This window comes from Rhinatrema bivittatum, chromosome 5, assembly GCF_901001135.1.
Source record: "Rhinatrema bivittatum chromosome 5, aRhiBiv1.1, whole genome shotgun sequence".
Lineage (NCBI taxonomy): Eukaryota > Metazoa > Chordata > Amphibia > Gymnophiona > Rhinatrematidae > Rhinatrema > Rhinatrema bivittatum.
Window position 1 is genome coordinate 170613892 of NC_042619.1, and position 19589 is coordinate 170633480.

Below are 19589 nucleotides of genomic sequence, written 5' to 3' on the forward strand. Positions count from 1 at the left end.
TTTGGGCACCAGCGACATAGGGAAATATGGGAGGGAGGTTCTAGAAGCCAAATTCAGGCTCTTAGGTTTGTATGCTAATGCCAGAAGTCCTAAGTAGTAAGATGGGAGAATTAGAATGTATAGCAGTGAATGATGATATAGACTTAATTGGCATCTCAGAGACATGGTGGAAAGAGGAGAGCCAATGGGATAGTGCTATTCCAGGGTACAAATTATATCACAATGGCAGAGAGGAGCATCTTGGTGGCGGGGTGGTGCTTTATGTCTGGGATGGCTTAGAGTCCAACAGGATAAAGATCCTGCATGAAACTAAATGCACAATCAAATCTTTATAAGTAGAAATCCCTTGTGTGTTGGGGAAGAGTATAGTGTTAGGAGTACACTACCGTCCACCTGGCCAAGATGGGGTGAGATAGACAGTGAAATGCTAAGAGAAATTAGGGAAACTAACCAAATTGGTAGTGCAGTAATAATGGAAGTTTTCAATTACCCCAATATTGACTGGGTAAGTGAAACATCAGGACATGCTAGAGAGATAAAGTTCTTGGATGGAAAAAATGACTGTTTTATGGAGCAATTGGTTCAAGAACTGAGAGCGCAATTTTAGATCTAATTCTTAGTGGAGCGTAGGATTTGGCGAGAGACGTAATGTGGTGGAGTCGCTTGCCAATAGTGATCATAAAATGATCAAATTTGAATTAATGACTAGAAGGGGGGACAGTAAGTAAATCCAGGGCTCTAGCACTAAACTTTCAAAGGGGAACTTTGATAGAAAGAGAAAAATAGTTAAAAAAAAATTAAAAGCTGAAAGGTGCAGCTATATAGTAAAGAGTATGCAACAGGCATGGACATTGTTAAAAAAAAAAAAAAAAATCTTAGAAGCGCAGTCCAGATGTATTCCTTGTATTAAGAAAGGTAGAAGGAAGGTCAAATGGTTGCCAGCATATTGGTTAGGACCAGGCCATCTCACTATTTGACCACAGCACCACAGTTTTGTGCCCATTGGCACCCGGTTCGGTGCCTGTTGGTCTTGATTATTGCCGAGAGCAGCCTTTAGCTTGGTATTCACCCATCTATGAGGACTACTATCCTGCTTGTCCTAGGAGAAAGTGCAGATGCTTACCTGTAACAGGGGTGTTTTCCTAGGACAGCAGGATGTTAGTCCTCAGGAAACACGCCCACCACCCCACCGAGTTGGGTTATGTGTTTTATTGTTTTTATTTTTTCACTCGTATTTTTTCTCTATGTTACGAGATTGAAGGGGGACCTCGCATGGACGCACGGATAGTGGCATGCTCAGTGTGCCAGTCAAAGCTTCTAGAAACTTTGACAAAAGTTTTCCGTGCAAGGCTCCATCTGATGATATCACGTCATCTGTGAGGATTAACATCCTTCTGTCCTAGGAGAACACCTGTTACAGGTAAGTAACTGTGCTTTTTTAATTATTGGATGTTATTCTGTTCATCTGCTGTTTTGAAATATTCTTTTTATTTATATGGTTTCACTATTATGATTGTTGATTTATATTTCTTGATTTTATTGTTTGATGTTTTCTGAGGAAGAATGTTGCTTTAGTTTTTCCATAGGTGCACTACATACTGAGGTTTCCAGTTCAGTTTGTTTGTACTTTTTCATTTAATCTTTATGGTCACTTTATTCTATTTGTTTCAATATAGGGATCTGTAGACGTTTGGTTTGTGCTGTTTTCCTTATAGGAGGTATATTGGTGTAATAGGATCTGGTGTAATGTTTGCAGGGTCACTTTTTCATAGGGTAGTATTCTGTATTTGGTGAGGCTCTATCTGTGTTCTGCGTATATGATTGAGGTTTAAGTATTTTTTAATTAAAAACAAACATTAAAATTAAAAACAAATTAAAAACAATTAAAAACATTTAAAAAAATTAAATTAAAAACATTAAAAAAATTTAAAAACAATTAAAAACAAACATTGTTTGTTTTTAATTGGATTCTCTTTCATATTGTTAGTTATATGTATCAAACTCGTTGTATGTATCAAGTTGTTATTCTGTAAACCGGAGTGAAGGCATTTTTTGCTATACTTCGGTATAAAAAAGACTTTAAATAAAATAAATAAATAAATATTCTGCTAATGTGTCATTTCTATGAAGGGATCTATAGAAGTTTGATTTGTTCTGTTTTCCTAATAGGAGGTATATTAATGTTTCAAGGCCTGGTATGTTTGCAGTGTCACCTTTTCATAGGATGATAACTGAGTGCTGGCAGTTAGTGCTTTTTTGGAATGGGAGGTTTATTATATTGTAATTGTAATTTAACTTGCCCATACCCAACATGCATTAAAGTAGTCCTAATATCCTATGTGTTCCAAGGGTCTTTTGGGCTTTTATACAGGGTTTTCTGGTTCACACCACAGCAGTCCATGTAAATATAATATACATGCTGTTGTGATAAAGGTGAACCGGTAGATGTAGTATACTTGGATTTTCAGAAGGCGTTTGACAAAGTTCCTCATGAGAGGCTTCTAGGAAAAGTAAAAAGTCATGGGATAGGTGGCGATGTCCTTTCGTGGATTGCAAACTGGCTAAAAGACAGGAAACAGAGAGTAGGATTAAATGGACAATTTTCTCAGTGGAAGGGAGTGGGCAGTGGAGTGCCTCAGGGATCTGTATTGGGACCCTTACTTTTCAATATATTTATAAATGATCTGGAAAGAAATACGACGAGTGAGATAATCAAATTTGCAGATGATACAAAATTGTTCAGAGTAGTTAAATCACAAGCAGATTGTGATAAATTGCAGGAAGACCTTGTGAGACTGGAAAATTGGGCATCAAAATGGCAGATGAAATTTAATGTGGATAAGTGCAAGGTGATGAATATAGGAAAAATTAACCCATGCTATAGTTACACAATGTTAGGTTCCATATTAGGTGCTACAACCCAAGAAAGAGATCTAGGTGTCATAGTGGATAACACATTGAAATCATCGGTTCAGTGTGCTGCGGCAGTCAAAAAAGCAAACAGAATGTTGGGAATTATTAGAAAGGGAATGGTGAATAAAACGGAAAATGTCATAATGCCTCTATCGCTCCATGGTGAGACCGCACCTTGAATACTGTGTACGATTCTGGTCACCGCATCTTAAAAAAGATATAATTGCGATGGAGAAGGTACAGAGAAGGGCTACCAAAATAAGGGGAATGGAACAGCTCCCCTATGAGGAAAGACTAAAGAGGTTAGGACTTTTCAGCTTGGAGAAGAGACGGCTGAGGGGGAGATATGATAGAGGTGTTTAAAATCATGAGAGGTCTAGAATGGGTAAATGTGAATCAGTTATTTACTCTTTTGGATAACAAAGACAAGGGGGCACTCCATGAAGTTAGCATGGGGCACATTTAAGAAAGTTCTTTTTTACTCAACGCACAATTAAACTCTGGAATTTGTTGCCAGAGGATGTGGTTAGTGCAGTTAGTATAGCTGTGTTTAAAAAAGGATTGGATAAATTCTTGAAGGAGAAGTCCATTACCTGCTATTAATTAAGTTGACTTAGAGAATAGCCACTGCTATTATTAGCAACAGTAGCATGGGATAGACTTAGTTTTTGGGTACTTGCCAGGTTCTTATGGCCTGGATTGGCCACTGTTGGAAACAAGATGCTGGGCTTGATGGACCCTTGGTCTGACCCAGTATAGCATGTTCTTATGTTCTTATTGTACTTTGTGTCTTTTTTCATGTAAAATATTTTATTATAAATGCCTAATTTGAAATTGTGTGTGAAGAGGGCCGAAGTGGGGGGAAAGCTAGACATAAAGCTGTAAGATTCATTTAGGGTACCTAATACCCTTGCATTGACCCTGATTAGAAAAAGAATACAAATAAAATGTAAAAACAAAAAAAACCCAGAATGTGGAAGGGCCAGCACTGTAATTGCACAGGGTTGCAAAAAAGGTAGCACCAGCCCTGCACAGCAGCACTCTGTGGTGACATGCTGGCTGGGTTCCCGCCCTTCCCCAGTGAAAAGAGATCCTACACAGTAGTGCCATGTGGTGATGCGCTGGTGGGGGAGAAAGGGGGGGACACAGGGGAAACAATACAAATACATTGGCCCCCGGGTGTTGGAGACCTTCGCTACGCCTCTGCCCAACCATTGGCTGCTTGGTGTTTTTCCCTTCTTTTTTTTTTTTTTTTTGTTAAAGACAACCCTAAGCTAGAGAATGCCACATGTGTGACTGGTCAACATGCTTCTACTCAAAAGAAAGCCAATTTGCTTACCTGTAACAGGTGTTCTTCAAGGAACAAGGCAAATGATCAGGAACAACATTCTCTCCTGCTGGAATTCTTTCTAAGCTTAGATATACAGAAAACTGAGTGAGTCTATGAGATGACAGCTGGGAGGAAAATTATGCATGCCTGAAAAAAGCATTTTCAGCCAGCAAATCTTTTCTAGAGGAAACCCTGAAATCAGTCACACCCGCATGTGTGACTGATTATCCCGCTCTCCTTACCTGTTACAAGAAAGGAGCTTTGCTTTATGTCAAACATATACAGTATTTATGTGGTTTTAAATATTGTAGATTAAAAATAGAGCTATAGGAAGAAGGAAAGCATGAAATGCAGGGAGTAGAAAGCATTTTTATTATTAGCCTACTTTCCAAAGGGAAAACAGGGTTATGGGATCACTATCAGGCTGATACAATAAAATAATTTGGGAAAACGCATAATGCATGCCCAGCGACCTTTCCTGGGCGCGTGATACAATATTTAAATGAGGGGGTCGCATTAAAAGGAGGCGCATGGGACAATTGCCCGCCCCTAGAGCCTCCTTGGCAGCCCAGGAGAGGGGGCTGTCAGCGGGTTAAGAAAACGGACTCTAGTTAATTGAGCATCCCTTTTCCTAACCTGACAGCCGGCACTTTTTTTTTTAACCATTTAAAAAAAATCTGTGTTAACTCTTTGGTTCAACTGACTTAACAATATAAAGTTGGAGGATGTACAGAAAAGCAGTATTTTACTTTCCAATACCCTTTTTTGGGCCGTTCAGAAATTAACACCTGCTCTGGGCTGGCATTAATTTCTGATCAGAGACACTTTTTTTTTTTGTGAGTTTGAGGTGAATAGCTAATACCTTCATCAACATGCATTTGCATGTGATGAGCACTTAGTTTTGGGGGGATGGGGTTAGACGCACGTTTTGGACACACTAAACTCCTTTAGGTGTAAGGGGTTGTGGACGCACATCTAACCGCGTGTTAAAAAGTGCGCTCTGCTGAGCATGTTTTACTGTATCGGCCTGAAAGTCTGGTTTCTATCTGCACCACATTTTCAGGATGTCAGGGGAAACATGAGGACTCTGTCAGGGATGTGGATTATGAACATGCATGTACATCCTGAAAAGTGGGCTCCATTAGTTCTGGTGTAACTTTATATTACAAGAAAGTATCTCCTTAGACTTTATCCCATCTCTTGAGTATGTCCTGAATGGAAATGGTTTGAGTATGCCAGAGTGAAAAATTGAGTTGATCATTTACCTTCAACAGTTTTTATTGTAATATGGTACATGTCCAAAGTGTATTTATTTATTTATTTCCATGTCATTTTCTGCCTTTTTCTAGAACATGTACACACCCATCTTCTAAGCACTGTTCATGTAGAATCTTTATCATGTAAACTGCAGACTTGACTGAACTTGAAATTGTCATGTTTTCATTTCATATTCAATTTGAAAGCAACAGACTAGATTTTCTGGTTTTACATTTTTGTGCTGTTACCTTCAATGCCATAATAGTCATAATATCTTGTAGAATTGTTTGTTATGTAAAAACAGTTTTGCCATATTTGATGAAGCCAGTATTTTTAACAAGATGTCAGCCATCTCAAGTAATAAAAGCACTGTTTTCATGTATTCAGATGTAGATTTGGTACACTGTGAAAAAAGCTGGTTTGCTGCTTAATTGCTATGCGCCCAGTTTGGCCAAAAAAATGTATAGAATAATTTTGAGTTCTTCAATGCCATTATACAGTACTTATAAATATTTAAATTGTCATACTTTGTGATTTTATGCAGATTTTTTGAGTCTAAAGATCATGCTTTTATAGTTAAGTATTGATCAGCTGTCATACTTTAAAATTTACATACACAGATATAAATATTCTGCTACGAGAAATGTGTTCAATTAAAGCACTTTTGAGAGTTATTCCTATATGTTTTGTACTGTATTTCCAAAAAGCATGTAAGAAATACTGTACTGTTTTCTAATATAGTGTCTGATATCCAGCTTTATATGTGAGATAAATAAAGGATCTAGGTATTAAGAAAGTTCAGATTTATGGACATATCTCTTCTAGATATCACTTCACATGGGGTTTTTTTAAAATACATTTCTCTCCATTTTTCCCAGGAAAATTCTTTGTTTTAAAATGTGAAGTATTCAAATGGTGCCTTATTATCAAATTAATATTTATTAGACAGAAGAATTTATTTTACCCTGAAAGCATATTTTGTATTTAACATTTTTCAAAACATTCCTTCTCAGTTGTTTTTTTTTTTTGTTGTTTTTCTTTCTTTTGGCGCAGTGTTCATTTGGCAAGAAGGTTGCTGCTGCTAGAAAAGCAAAATTCATTGCTTGTGAAAGATCTAGAACAACAGAAGGGTCATTCGACACAGCTTTTACAAGAGGTAAATTGGTTATACCAGTTGAATACATACTGTGTACAAAGCTAAACCATAACAAGGATAGGAAACGCCTTAAGAGAATTCATGTTCTCCCAAAGGTATTTTCTTTGGATTCACCCTTATGAACACATGACCTATTACATGTCACTGACGCTTCTCCACACTTAGAATTCCTTTTCTCTCAGAGCTTCATGCAGAGCTTTTTTCATTCACTCTGCTACTGTTTTTTTCTTTTTTTTACTTATGTATTGTAATTTATCTCATTAATTCTTTGTATTTCATAAGATCCAGATGTTCCACATTTGTTTGACAGTGAGGGTTGACGAGTGTTAGCATTGTATGTCCATTTGACTAGACTACAGGCTTTTATTTGTGCCTCAGTACAGCTACTTCAGTATGATGATGCCAGCTAATCTTTTTCTGCTCCTGTGGTGAAATCACTCCTTCATTTGTAAAGGTGTCTATGGATCTAATATATTTATCAAAAAAAAGGTGGTAACCCATATAATATACTTGAAAAAAAGGGGGAAATAAAAAAAAAAAAGGGGGTAACCTTGGTGGCTAATTGTTTATCTAATATATTTCTGACATAAAGGAAAATTTGATGTCCCTCAGTTTCAAGAGATCCAGAAATTTACCTCTGCTAGATTTCTTGATACGGCTAGGTATTAAGGTTTCTAGAAGTTTCTTCTAAATTGATCACCTCATTGGCAGGTCAGAAATACCTTGACTTCTGCCATCATTTACTTTACCAATTCATTGCCAGAGGATGTGGTTACAGCAGTTAATATAACTGGGTTTAAGAAAGGTTTGGATAAGTTCTTAGAGGAAAAATCCATAAACTGCTATTTGCTATTAATTAATAAACAATAATAGCTTGAGATTTATTTAATGTTTGGGAACTTGCCAAGTACTTGTGACTTGGATTGGCCACTGTTGAAAACAGGATACTGGGCTTGATAGACCCTTGGTCTGACCCAGTATGGCATATCTTATGGTCTTATGTAAGAAGTTGCAAATATTCTGTGGTGTCTTATCTGTTTCCAGAAATTTTTACATTTTTAACCTACTTTCCAAAAGATCTCTTTGTCCCTTTGTTTGGCCACAAATGTAGTGTATGTTATAATTTCTCCTCTCATCACCACCTTCCCAGCATTCCAGACAGGTGAAATAGCAGGGGTTGAATTAAGCTCAAAATAGTCTTGCCATTTGAGTTTAAGAAATTCTCAAATATTTGTGTTGTGAAAGAGGGAAAGGTTCATATTCCATTGAAAGGCAAAAGAATTTAAAAACCCTGTTTTAAGAATAATTGATATCGGTGCATGATCAGAAATAGAAATAATCCCCAATTACATTTGACAGCCATAGAAAATAAGGACACAGAGAGAAAACAATAATCAATTCATGAACTACTTTTATAGGGTTTCAAGTAAAAAGTGAAGTCTGTTTCTTCTGGATGTAAAATCCTGATTAATTGTAATTCCTTCATAAGAAAAGGAATTCCTTAGGAGAAAGTTGTTGATTTGATTAAGATGATGATTTTAACATCTTTGCTGTTATCTACAATACTATTGAAATCATCCCCTACTAGCAAATATAATCCAGGAATTGAGTTAATTCAGTGAGTAGGCAAGGATAAAAAGCATGATTGTAAATGTTTGGAACATATACATTGCTGAACACATATTTCTAGTGATATAAAGTTATGTTAGCTATAACAAAACGACCTTCACTATCTATAAGCTTTCTAGTTATTACAAACGGTAAGTCTTTGTGAAATAATATAATAATCCCTTATTGTCTACTAGAATAAGATGAAAATACCACCTGCTTGAATTTCTCACATTCTTTTCTGTTAGATGAGTTTCTTGAAGATATGCCACTTGTGCTTTTGCCTTATTAAAAGCTTCTTATGCTTTATAGGTGAATACACGCTATCAACATTAACAGGTACATTTTCAAAGGAGTTAGACTTGTAAATGTAATGTACTATCAGCAATTTTCAAAAGCCATTTTCTTGTATTAAATGCGTATATTGTAGCAATTATCAAAAGCCTATTTACATGGGTAAAGCACATTTACCCATGTAAACCCTAGTTTTAAGCAGGTAAATGTTGCGCCGGCCGGCCACAGGCTCCGTGGTCTATCCCTCTCACCTCTTCTTCGCGATCCTGCCAGCATCACTTGGCCTTGTGGCACAGTGAAGATGCCACCGCCGTCTTCCTCCTGGGCCTGTCTTATGGATGACTCACTGCCGCCAAGCTCCCCTCTGTTCCGGGTTTCCCCTAGGACTCGCGCCCCTCCACAGAATTTAAAGGGGCCACGGCGTGCTAGGGCTGCCAGGCCCGCCTGGATGATGTCACTCGACCAGCCCTATATAAAGCAAGCTCTGACAGTCAGAGCTTGCCTTTGCAACAGGTCCCATCCTAGTTGCCTGTGGTCCTCTTCAAGTTCCGGTTCTGTTTTGTTTGTGCCTTCTGGAGCCTGACCTTCGCCTGCCTGACTACGCTGACATCTCCAAGCCTGATCTTTGCCTGCCTGACTACGCTGACATCTCCAAGCCTGACCTCTGCCTGCCTGACTACGCTGACATCTCCAAGCCTGACCTCCGCCTGCCTGACTACGCTGTCATCTCCAAGCCTGACCTCTGCCTGCTCTCCGACTATCCCTCATTACTGCCTGGAACTTGACCTCTGCCTGACCCAAGTACTTCCGGATTGACTACAGGTACTGAACCCTGCTTCGGCCAACCATTCTGGACTGATAATCTGGCCTTGACCCTAGCTATCCACTCAGACACTCACTTCTGGCCTCCTGCGACCTCTGAACCTTCGTGCCTGAACACCAACCGCGCACCCTTGTTCATGTTGGGTGCGTGGTTGGTGTTCCTCTTCCTCTCTAGGAGACCCTGCGAGGCCCACCTAAGACCAGGTGGCCCAGGTAACCAAGGGCTCAACCTGAGGGAACCCCGGATTGCTATTGGCAAAGCTCCAGCTAGCCTCTGTCTCCTCCTGTGCTCCACCTCCTGGTGGCAGGCTCTCTCCAGGTCCGACCGGAGGGCCGTACCAATCCTGCACCAGGCCGATGGTCCACCTCCAGCACAACAAGTTGCAAAGGCCATGGACTCAGCGGAGTCCTCTGCCTTACAGGCCATTCCTGGCCTGGTCTCCAAGGTACAGGAGCAGCAACAATGCCTTGAGACTCTGTCCTCCTCCCTGGAGCATCAGCACACCCGACTGGATTCCTACCTTGGGATTATTCAGAAGCTCCAGTCAACGCTGGACCAGGTGGTAGCGGACGTGAATCATCTCGCTATCCGACAAGATTCCCTAAACCAGTTAAATGTCCCATTACCTTCTTTGGCAACCCGCACTCATCCCCAATCCTGGATGGGCAGTCATCTTCTTATCAACGCCGCCTCACTACTCAGGAGACCCCAAACAATGTCGAGGGTTTCTAAACCTTTGCCAGATGCATTTCACACTGCAGGTGACACTTTTCCCGAATGGCCTGGTAAAACCACATCTATCTTGACCCTTTTAGATGGCAAGGCCCTGGCCTAGGCCTCCCTGCTTTGGGAACGCTCCGATTCGCTACTGGCCAGTCTTCCACAGTTTATATCTGCTTTCAAACAAATCTTTGATGAACCGGGCAGGCTTCCCACAATGGGCTCTGATCTGTTGCAGCTGAAACAAGGGAACTGTTCCTTATCCGGTTATGCTATTGAGCTCCGCACATTGGCCACGGAACTGAACTGGCAGGGGAACAGTCTACATGCCATTTTTCTGGAAGGACTGGCGCCCAGACTAAAAGATGAACTCGCTGCACGAGAAATTCCTGCGTCCTTGGAAGACTTAATAGACTTAACGGGAAAATTGGACCACGACTCCAGGAATGGGTCCAAGAGAACCGGCCTATTGTGAGAAACCGCTCGAGGGTCTCATTTCCCGCCGTCGAGAACATCCACTGCTCACGGAGAACTCCGAAGAACCTATGCAAATAGGACATACTCATATATCCAAGGAGGAGAAATCCCGCCGTCATCAGTTCGGTCTCTGTCTCTATTGCGAGAATCGGGGTCATCACTGTGTTCAATACCCTCAGGAAAAGGAGCCTTTCCCGCACCAAGGGATCATGAGTTCGATAGCCCTTGGCCTAACTACTACAGCACCCTTGCTTCTCTTATCCACCTCCTTGGAGCAAGCCTCTACCCGCTTCGATACCCAGGTTCTAGTGGACTCCAGCGCCGGAGGGAATTTCATCCAGCAAGACCTCGTAGATCAATACTGTGACCTCACCGGAGGCTCTTGCCTCTATCCATGGGAACTTCCTTCCCGATCTGATGTCTCAAGTTACACACCCTTTGACGCTAAAGGTGGGAACCGATCACACCGAGCTCATCACCTTCTACGTCCTTCCTAAAGCTGTGAATCCCATTATTCTAGACCTACCTTGGCTACAAAAACATAAGCCACAATTCGACTGGGCCTCGGCTGACCTTATTTAGTGGGGTCCACAATATTCTGAGACTTGTCTGGAACCTGCAGAATCTCCCCCTCTCTGATCGTGGCGACCGCCCTGCCTAACCTTCCAAGTTCAAGTAGGAAGTCCCAAGAGTCTCAGACCAATTCCAACTTCCTCCACAAAAACCTGTTAAAGACCATCTTTACACAGCAGAAGGGAGCAACTGTCACACAGGATGGCTAAATATGAGACCCTAGAAAGGGAACACAAGCGAATCATGAAAGGGTTTGTGTCTCTCCTGGCTTACAAAGAGGAGGAGGTCCAGGGTTTGCATACCCGATTACACTTTGAGGCACAGGAGGTGGGGGGGGGGGGGGGGGGGCTTCTCCATAGCCTCTTCGGTACTGTTAAGACATTCAGCCATTTCCCATGAACACTCTTGAGAAAGTTGATCCCCAGTGCTCCAGCCAGGATCAATCACCGTACACACAAGAGTCCCTGTTTGAGGAGCATCCAACCCTACCCCACCCCCCTCGGAGGTGGCCCTTGAGGAGGGGGGGTACTGTTGTGACGGCCGGCCACGGGCTCCGTGATCTGTCCCTCTCTCCTCTTCTCTGCAATCCTGCTGGTGTCACTTGGCCTCGCAGCACAGTGGAGACACCGCCGCCGTCCTCCTCCTGGGCCTATTTTACGGCCAACTCGCTCTCTTCCAGGTTTCCCCTAGTGCACACGCACGCCCCTCCTCCTGATTTAAAGGGGCCGCGGCGCGCTAGGGCTCCTGGGCCCGCCTGGATGATGTCACTCGACCAGGTCCCTTCCTAGTTGCCTCTGCTCCTCTTCAAGTTCCGGTTCTGTTTCGTTTGTGCCTTCTGGAGCCTGACCTTCGCCTGCCTGACTACGCTGACATCACCAAGCCTGACCTTCGCCTGCCTGATTACGCTAACATCTCTAAGCCTGACCTTCGCCTGCTCTCCAACTATCCCTGATTGCTGCCTGGAACTTGACCTCTGCCTGACCTAACTACTTCCGGATTGACTACAGGTACTGACTCCCTGCTTCGGCCGACCATTCTGGACTGATACTCTGGCCTTGACCCTAGCTATCCACTCGGACACTCTCTTCTAGCCTCCTGCGACCTCTGAACCTTTGTGCCTGAACACTGACCGCGCACCCTTGTTCGTGGTGGGCACTCCCCTGCACTTCCTCTCTAGGAGACCCTGCGAGGCCCACCTAAGACCAGGCGGCCCGGGTAACCAAGGGCTCAACCTTAGGGAACTCCAGGTTGCTATTAGCGAAGCTCCAGCTAGCCTCTGTCTCCTCCTGTGCTCCTGCCTCCTGGTGGCAGGTGCTCTCCGGGTCCGAGCAGAGGGCAGTACCAATCCTGCTCCAGGCCAAGGGTCCTCCTCCAGCGCAAATAAATGCTTTTAAAAATCAGGCCCCTAAGAGAATAAACATTTAAATCCTGACATTGAAACATCAGAAAAAACATTTTATCTTGATTATCCACATCTATATTGAGCTCATGCATCCCCCATCTTACATGCAATAGCTCTGTACTAAGCATAGGAAAATCTTTAAAGTTGGTTGCTCTTGTGTACCTGTTGAACCTTCTATCCTGCCATTTCAATATACACATACTCATTCAGCCAAACACCGCCCATACAAAACACATTAAACTAGTAACAAAATAAAATGCTCCAAGGGACAGCATCTTCAGTACCTTTCAACATGTTTCTAATCTGAAGACAATCTCTTTAAGGTTGAGCGGCTGAGATTACTATGAATTTTCTTGGGAGCAAAATAACTACACATTCTTCATTCACCCCAAATCCATCCAACTTTAACAAGAAAAGAAATGCTGATCCTAGAAGTTGGTTAACTTATTGACATTATGCAAGGCATGTTTGTCCAATTGATTAGAAAATCAGAAAGTTTTCAATGCCATATATGTGACTTGAACGAATATGAGAAAAGGTTCAATGATTGGACACAAAGGGAAAAACAACCAGCGATTCATGAGAACAATGAAAAGAATATTCTTATATGTATTAATTTCCTGTTGTTCAAACTTTGTTTTCAGAGCTGACTGCCCTCCAAAATGGCATCCTTGTTCTCCACAATAATACAGCAAGACATTTTCTCCATTGAGGCCTCAAAATGATCTCTTTACTTGGGCCTAAAATTCAAACTGATAATAAGGCCTCACATGTAATTCCTATTAAAGCAGCCTGTCATATTTGTCTATTTGATTCTTCGACTGCAGGAAAAGCATTTTGCCCTCAAATAGCACTCATAATTTTGCCAGGAACAAGAGAGTAAATTTAATGCCCCTACCGTATAGCTCAGGACAGACTGGGCTAAATGCTTTACGATTTTCCAAAACTAAGTGAATGGTCAGTAAATAGTAAACATTTTGCATCTTTATAATGTAGATCTCCTATCTTCCAGTATGCTCTTCAAATTATCACTTTACATAATTTAAGATCTCAGTCGTGCTGAGCTTTCCTTGTAGATTCCCATCCTATGCACCTGTTCCACTACCATTGACTCCGTTTCGAGGGAGAGGTCGGGGTTTCCAGGTAATCATATTTTTGCCCTAATTGAAGAATCTCATATCCTTGACAGATTCAGAGAGGGCAACAATGTGTGTGTTATTTCTCCTTCCTTAATTTTCTTGGTTTTCTTTTCTGTCTGTTAGTAAAGCATTCTGTTTCTCCAAGGCCTCTTATCTGCACCTCTATTTTCCCATCAACATTTCCTGTGTGGCTAAGTGGTGGTCTAGTTCAGTTATTTGGGTAGCTTGGCGATCAAATCTCATCAAGAGAACTGGATTTTGCTTAATCTGGCATCCAAAACTGCAGACACATTTTTTGAAATATTTTAGCAAATCTTTTTTCATGCTGAACAAAGTTCCTAGATGTCATAAATGACTGCTTCATGGAGCTATTGGTTCAGGAACCAAAGAGAGAGGAAGCCATTTTAGATTTAGATTTGGTGAGAGAGGTAACGGTGGTGGGACCTCTTGGCAATAGTGATCATAAAATGATCAAATTTAAACTAATAACTAGAAGGGGGACAATAAGTAAATCTACAGCTCTAACACTAAATTTTCAAAAGGGAAACTTTGATAAAATGAGGAAAATAGTTAGACAAAAACTGAAAGGTGCAGCTGCAAAGGCTAAAAGTGTTCAACAGGCATGTACATTGTTTAAAAATACAATCCTAGATGCGCAGTCCAGATGTATTCCACGCATTAAGAAAGGTGGAAGGAAGACAAAATGATTACCGGCATGGTTAAAAGGTGAGGTGAAAGAGGCTATTTTAGCCAAAAAAAACATCCTTCAAAAATTGGAAGAAGGATCCATCTGAAGAAAATAGGATAAAGCATAAGCATTGTGAAGTTAAGTATAAAACATTGATAAGACAGGCGAAGACAGAATTTGAAATGAAGTTGGCTGTAGAGGCAAAAACTCATAATAAAAACTTTTTAAAATATATCCGAAGCAAGAACCCTGTGAGGGAGTCTGTTGGACCTTTAGATGACCGAGGGGTTAAAGGGGCTCTTAGGGAAGGTTAGGCCATTGCAGAAAGACTAAATGAATACTTTGCTTCCGTGTTTACTAATGAGGATATTGGGGAGATACCAGTACTGAAGATGGTTTTCAAGGGTGATGAGTCAGACGAACTGAACCAAATCACTGTGAACCTGAAAGATGTAGTAGGCCAAATAGACAAGAGTAGCCAAATCACCTTGACCGGATGGTATACATCCTAGGGTACTGCAGGAACTCAAAAATGAAATTTCTGATCTATTAGTTAAAATTTGTAGCCTATCATTAAAATCATGCATTGTACCTGAAGACTGGAGAGTGGCCAATGTAACCCCAATATTTAAAAAGGGTTCCAGGGGCAATCCAGACCAGTGAGCCTGCCTTCAGTGCCAGGAAAAATAGTGGAAACTATTCTAAAGATCAAAATCGTAGAGCATATAGAAAGACATGGTTTAATGGAACACAGTCAACATGGATTTACTTCAAGGGAAGTCTTGCCTAACAAATCTGCTTCATTTTTTTGAAGGGGTCAATAAACATGTGGATAAAGGTGAAATTTCAGACCTATTAGTAAAAACTTGTAACCCATCATTAAAATCATCCATTGTACCTGAAGACTGGAGGGTGGCTAATGTAACCCCAATATTTAAAAAGGGCTCTAGGGATGATCCAGGAAACTACAGACCAGTTAGCCTGACTTCAGTGCCAGGAAAAATAGTGGAAAGTGTTCTAAATATCAAAATCATAGAACATACAGAAATACATGTTTAATGGTAGCAAGGCTTTGCCCAAGGCAAGTCTTGCCTCAAAAATCTGCATCACTTCTTTGAAGGAGTTAACAAACATGTAGATAATGGTGAACCGGTAGATGATGTATATTTTGATTTTCAGAAGGCATTTGACAAAGTTCCTCATGAGAGACTTCTAGGAAAAGTAAAAAGTCATGGGATAGGTGGTGATGTCCTTTCGTGGATTACAAACTGGCTAAAAGACAGGAAACAGAGTAGGATTAAATGGACAATTTTCTCAGTGGAAGGGAGTGGGCAGTGGAGTGCCTCAGGGAACTGTATTGGCACCCACACTTTTCAATATATTTATAAATGATCTGGAAAGAAATACGAGTGAGGTAATCAAATTTGCAGATGATACAAAATTGTTCAGAGTAGTTAAATCACAAGCAGATTGTGATAAATTGCAGGAAGACCTTGTGAGACTGGAAAATTGGGCATCCAAATGGCTGATGAAATTTAATGTGGATAAGTGCAAGGTGATGCATATAGGGAAAAATAACCCATGCTATAGTTAACAATGTTAGGTTCCATATTAGGAGCTACCACCCAAGAAAGAGATCTAGGCATCATAGTGGATAACACATTGAAATCATCAGTTCAGTGTGCTGCAGCAGTCAAAAAAGCAAACAGAATGTTGGGAATTATTAGAAAGGGAATGGTGAATAAAACGGAAAATGTCATAATGCCTCTGTATCGCTCCATGGTGCGATCGCACCGTGAATACTGTGTACAATTCTGGTCGCATCTCAAAAAAGATATAGTTGTGATGGAGAAGGTACAGAGAAGGGCGACCAAAATGATAAAGGGAATGGAACAGCTACCCTATGAGGAAAGACTAAAGAGGTTAGGACTTTTCAGCTTGGAGAAGAGACGGCTGAGGTGGGATATGATAAAGGTGTTTAAAATCATGAGAGATCTAGAACGGGTTAATGTGAATCAGTTATTTACACTTTCGGATAATATAAAGACTAGGGGGCACTCCTTGAAGTTAGCATGTGGCACATTTAAAACTAATTGGAGAAAGTTCTTTTTTACTCAACGCACACTTAAACTCTGGAATTTGTTGCCAGAGGATGTGGTTAGTGCAGTTAGTGTAGCTGTGTTTAAAAAAGGATTGGATAAGTTCTTGGAGAAGAAGTCCATTACCTGCTATTAATTAAGTTGACTTAGAGAATAGCCACTGCTATTATTAGCAACAGTAGCATGGGATAGACTTAGGTTTTGGGTACTTGCCAGTTTCTTATGGCCTGGATTGGCCACTGTTGGAAACAAGATGCTGGGCTTGAGGGACCCTTGGTCTGATCCAGTATGGCATGTTCTAAGAACATAAGAAATTGCCATGCTGGGTCAGACCAAGGGTCCATCAAGCCCAGCATCCTGTTTCCAACAGAGGCCAAACCAGGCCACAAGAACCTGGCAATTACCCAAACACTAAGAAGATCCCATGCTACTGATGCAATTAATAGCAATGGCTATTCCCTAAGTAAACTTGATTCATAGCATGTGGGAACACCCCATCTCACTCTCCCCAGTTAACAGGAAGGTCAATACCACCTACTTGGTGTAACAGGCCCTGAGTTTTGAGAGAAGACAGCTCCCCCACCAGATGGTGGTCGTGGAGTCCGCCTTAAAGAAGGCCTGGCATTCTCTTACCCATGCCTCCGCCCCTCTAGAACGCAAGCATAGGAAGCTAGATGCCATAGGGAAGTTGGAAGACAAGGGACCCCACAACAGAGGTACTATTCTTTGGTTGCAGTGGCTTGCAAGTTATACTTCCTTATTTTACGGATAACCCTATCTGCCGACAGGGGAGTCCTGGTTCATGCAACGATTGTTCCTTGGGGGAAAGTATATGTAATAATGGTTGAGGTATTAATACTTAAGCCAGGTTTGGGGCAATGTGTTCCGAGGTTGCCCTTGCCCTGCCCTGGCACCCTTAGAGTTTCCAGGCCAGTGAAGAAATCCTGTTCAAAAGGGGTTTGCACTTGCGGCACCCCGGCTTCCATTCTTAGTGGAATGTTTCTGGATTTCTTTCCTGGGGGATTCGCTCTCAGTTTCAGCTGTTCAAAGCAGGCTGAGGTTCTATCTCGGTGGGTAACTCCCTACTGGAATTAGCAGTGGAATTGAGATATAAAATCTAGTGATTTATGCTTACCCTAGCAGTCCAGCGGGCTGCCTCCTTGTATTCTATGCTCCTTCCAACTTCCAATTGGAATTTCGGGGGGAGGAGGAGAAAAACCAAGGCATTCGTGGTATATCTTAATGTATACCTGCAGGGAAAGATACACCACTTTTTCCCTATATTTTCACCAAGCTTGGCCAATTCTGCCTTTAGTTTTTCTCACTTCACTAGGTTGCCCAAAGTGCCTTCCTGCTCACCTGAACTATCCTGTACACAGGATGGATAGCCTTGCCCTTGACAGGGTGCAGTGTGGGTGAGCTTCAAGCCTAACATATCTCCCTGCTTGGAGGTTTGGGCTAGCGATCCCATTCAGGGATTGCCTTTCATTCTTTGAAACTCTTGATGCTGTCCTCTTGATCAGCTATATCTGGTGCTTTGACATGTACGGTCTGTCACAGACCCTGTCGTTGTTGCTGATTATTCTTCCAAGCGTTGCTTGGGTTTTCTGCCTATTAGCCAAACATGGGTATACTGCAGTGACATTCTGTCCTTCGGATGACAGTGGACCACAGTTTCTTTCTGGGGAGTTTTCAAACCCTGGTGGTTTTTTAGTTGTCTTGTAACACCAAAGAAAACTGTGCGGTCTTTGTGCAAGAGTCCTTCTCTTGTTTACATCTCTAGACGACTTCTTTTATCCAGAGGGTTCTAGACCTACTGTCGTTGTCATGGTTTACTGATCCAAAACCTTGCTTGTAATGTTTTCCGTGATGCGGAGTGTTTCTTATTGGCACACGCATCACTCCCCTGCCTTAGGCGCCTCTGTTACGCATCGGGGTTTTGTATATTAGTCTTTTCTATGGTTTTCTTTTTGTAGAATCCAACTCTTTTACACACCTAGACCCATTTGTGGGTCAGTTGCCTCACAGGCAAAAGGGAGAGAGGTGGTGCTTTCAGCACAGTGCGGTTTCCCATTTTGTCATGCTCAGACAGCCCATAGCTTGGGATTCACCCATGTATGAGAACTACCATTCTGCTTGTCCTCGGAGAAAGCAGAATTGCTTACCTGTAACAGGTGTTCTCAGAGGACAGCAGGATGTTAAGTCCTCATGAAACTCACCCACCTCCCCTGGGAGTTGGTTTCCCCCATGTATTAGATATATTATGGACTGAGGGACTCTGCTTAGGGGGCAGAATGATGACTACTGTATATGCTCAGTATGGCATGTTTGAAAGTTCTAGATTCTTTGAGATCAAAGTTCCATGCCAAGCTTCATCCAATGATGTCACCCATGTGTGAGGAATACATCCTGCTGTCCTCAGAGCAACTCTGCTTTTCTCATGTTGACACTTTATCCACTGCCTCTTGCCTTGCAATGGGTTGCAAGTAGAATCAGAGCACAGCACTCAGTATTTAATCATTTGCCAATTTAAAGCAATATACAGTGTCAAAAACGTAATAAACTTTTTATCAGATCAAAAAGTAGATAATTTTAGTACACAAAAGTGTATCACCAACAAAAACAACCTCAAAAAAGAAAAACAGTTGCCTAACTCCTTAAAGGGTGCTAGATTCTTCCCTTAATGACAAACTGTGCTTCCACTCAAAATTGCCCGATTTAGACCCATGTTTCACCAAATTAGCTGCCTTCCTCAGGGGTCAAAGATTCATAACACTATATAAAAATCTGTAAAATAAATAAGTCAAATAACAAAATTAAAGTTTTTTGCTTTATTTTTAAACCATTTTCATGCCTGATGTAAAACTCATAACCATTGCAGCTTTTAGTTATTTTTCTGCTTTCCTCATTTTCTTCCTTTTGAAAGTTAAGCACTAGAGCAGTAGTTTTCCTTAATGTCCTCCCTCCAGTTATTAAGTCATATTTGATTGCGTTATGATCACTGTTGCCAAGTGAACTAGTAGCATCGCCTCTCACACTAAATCCTACTTTCCACTAAGAATTAGGTTTAAAATAACTCTTCCCCTCATCTGTTCTTGAACCATCTGTTC

At 41.5% G+C, this 19589-nt stretch overlaps 1 protein-coding gene across 4 annotated transcripts in view; it reads left to right on the forward strand.

Annotated features, from left to right (window-relative positions):
• Positions 1-19589, forward strand: part of PIBF1 (progesterone immunomodulatory binding factor 1) — a 391620-nt gene that overhangs the window by 287280 nt on the left and 84751 nt on the right. For all 4 annotated transcript variants that reach the window (XM_029603019.1, XM_029603020.1, XM_029603018.1 and 1 more), the window contains exon 14: positions 6554-6656. In XM_029603019.1, the coding sequence (XP_029458879.1) occupies positions 6554-6656 (103 nt within the window). The remainder of the gene's footprint in view (positions 1-6553; positions 6657-19589) is intronic.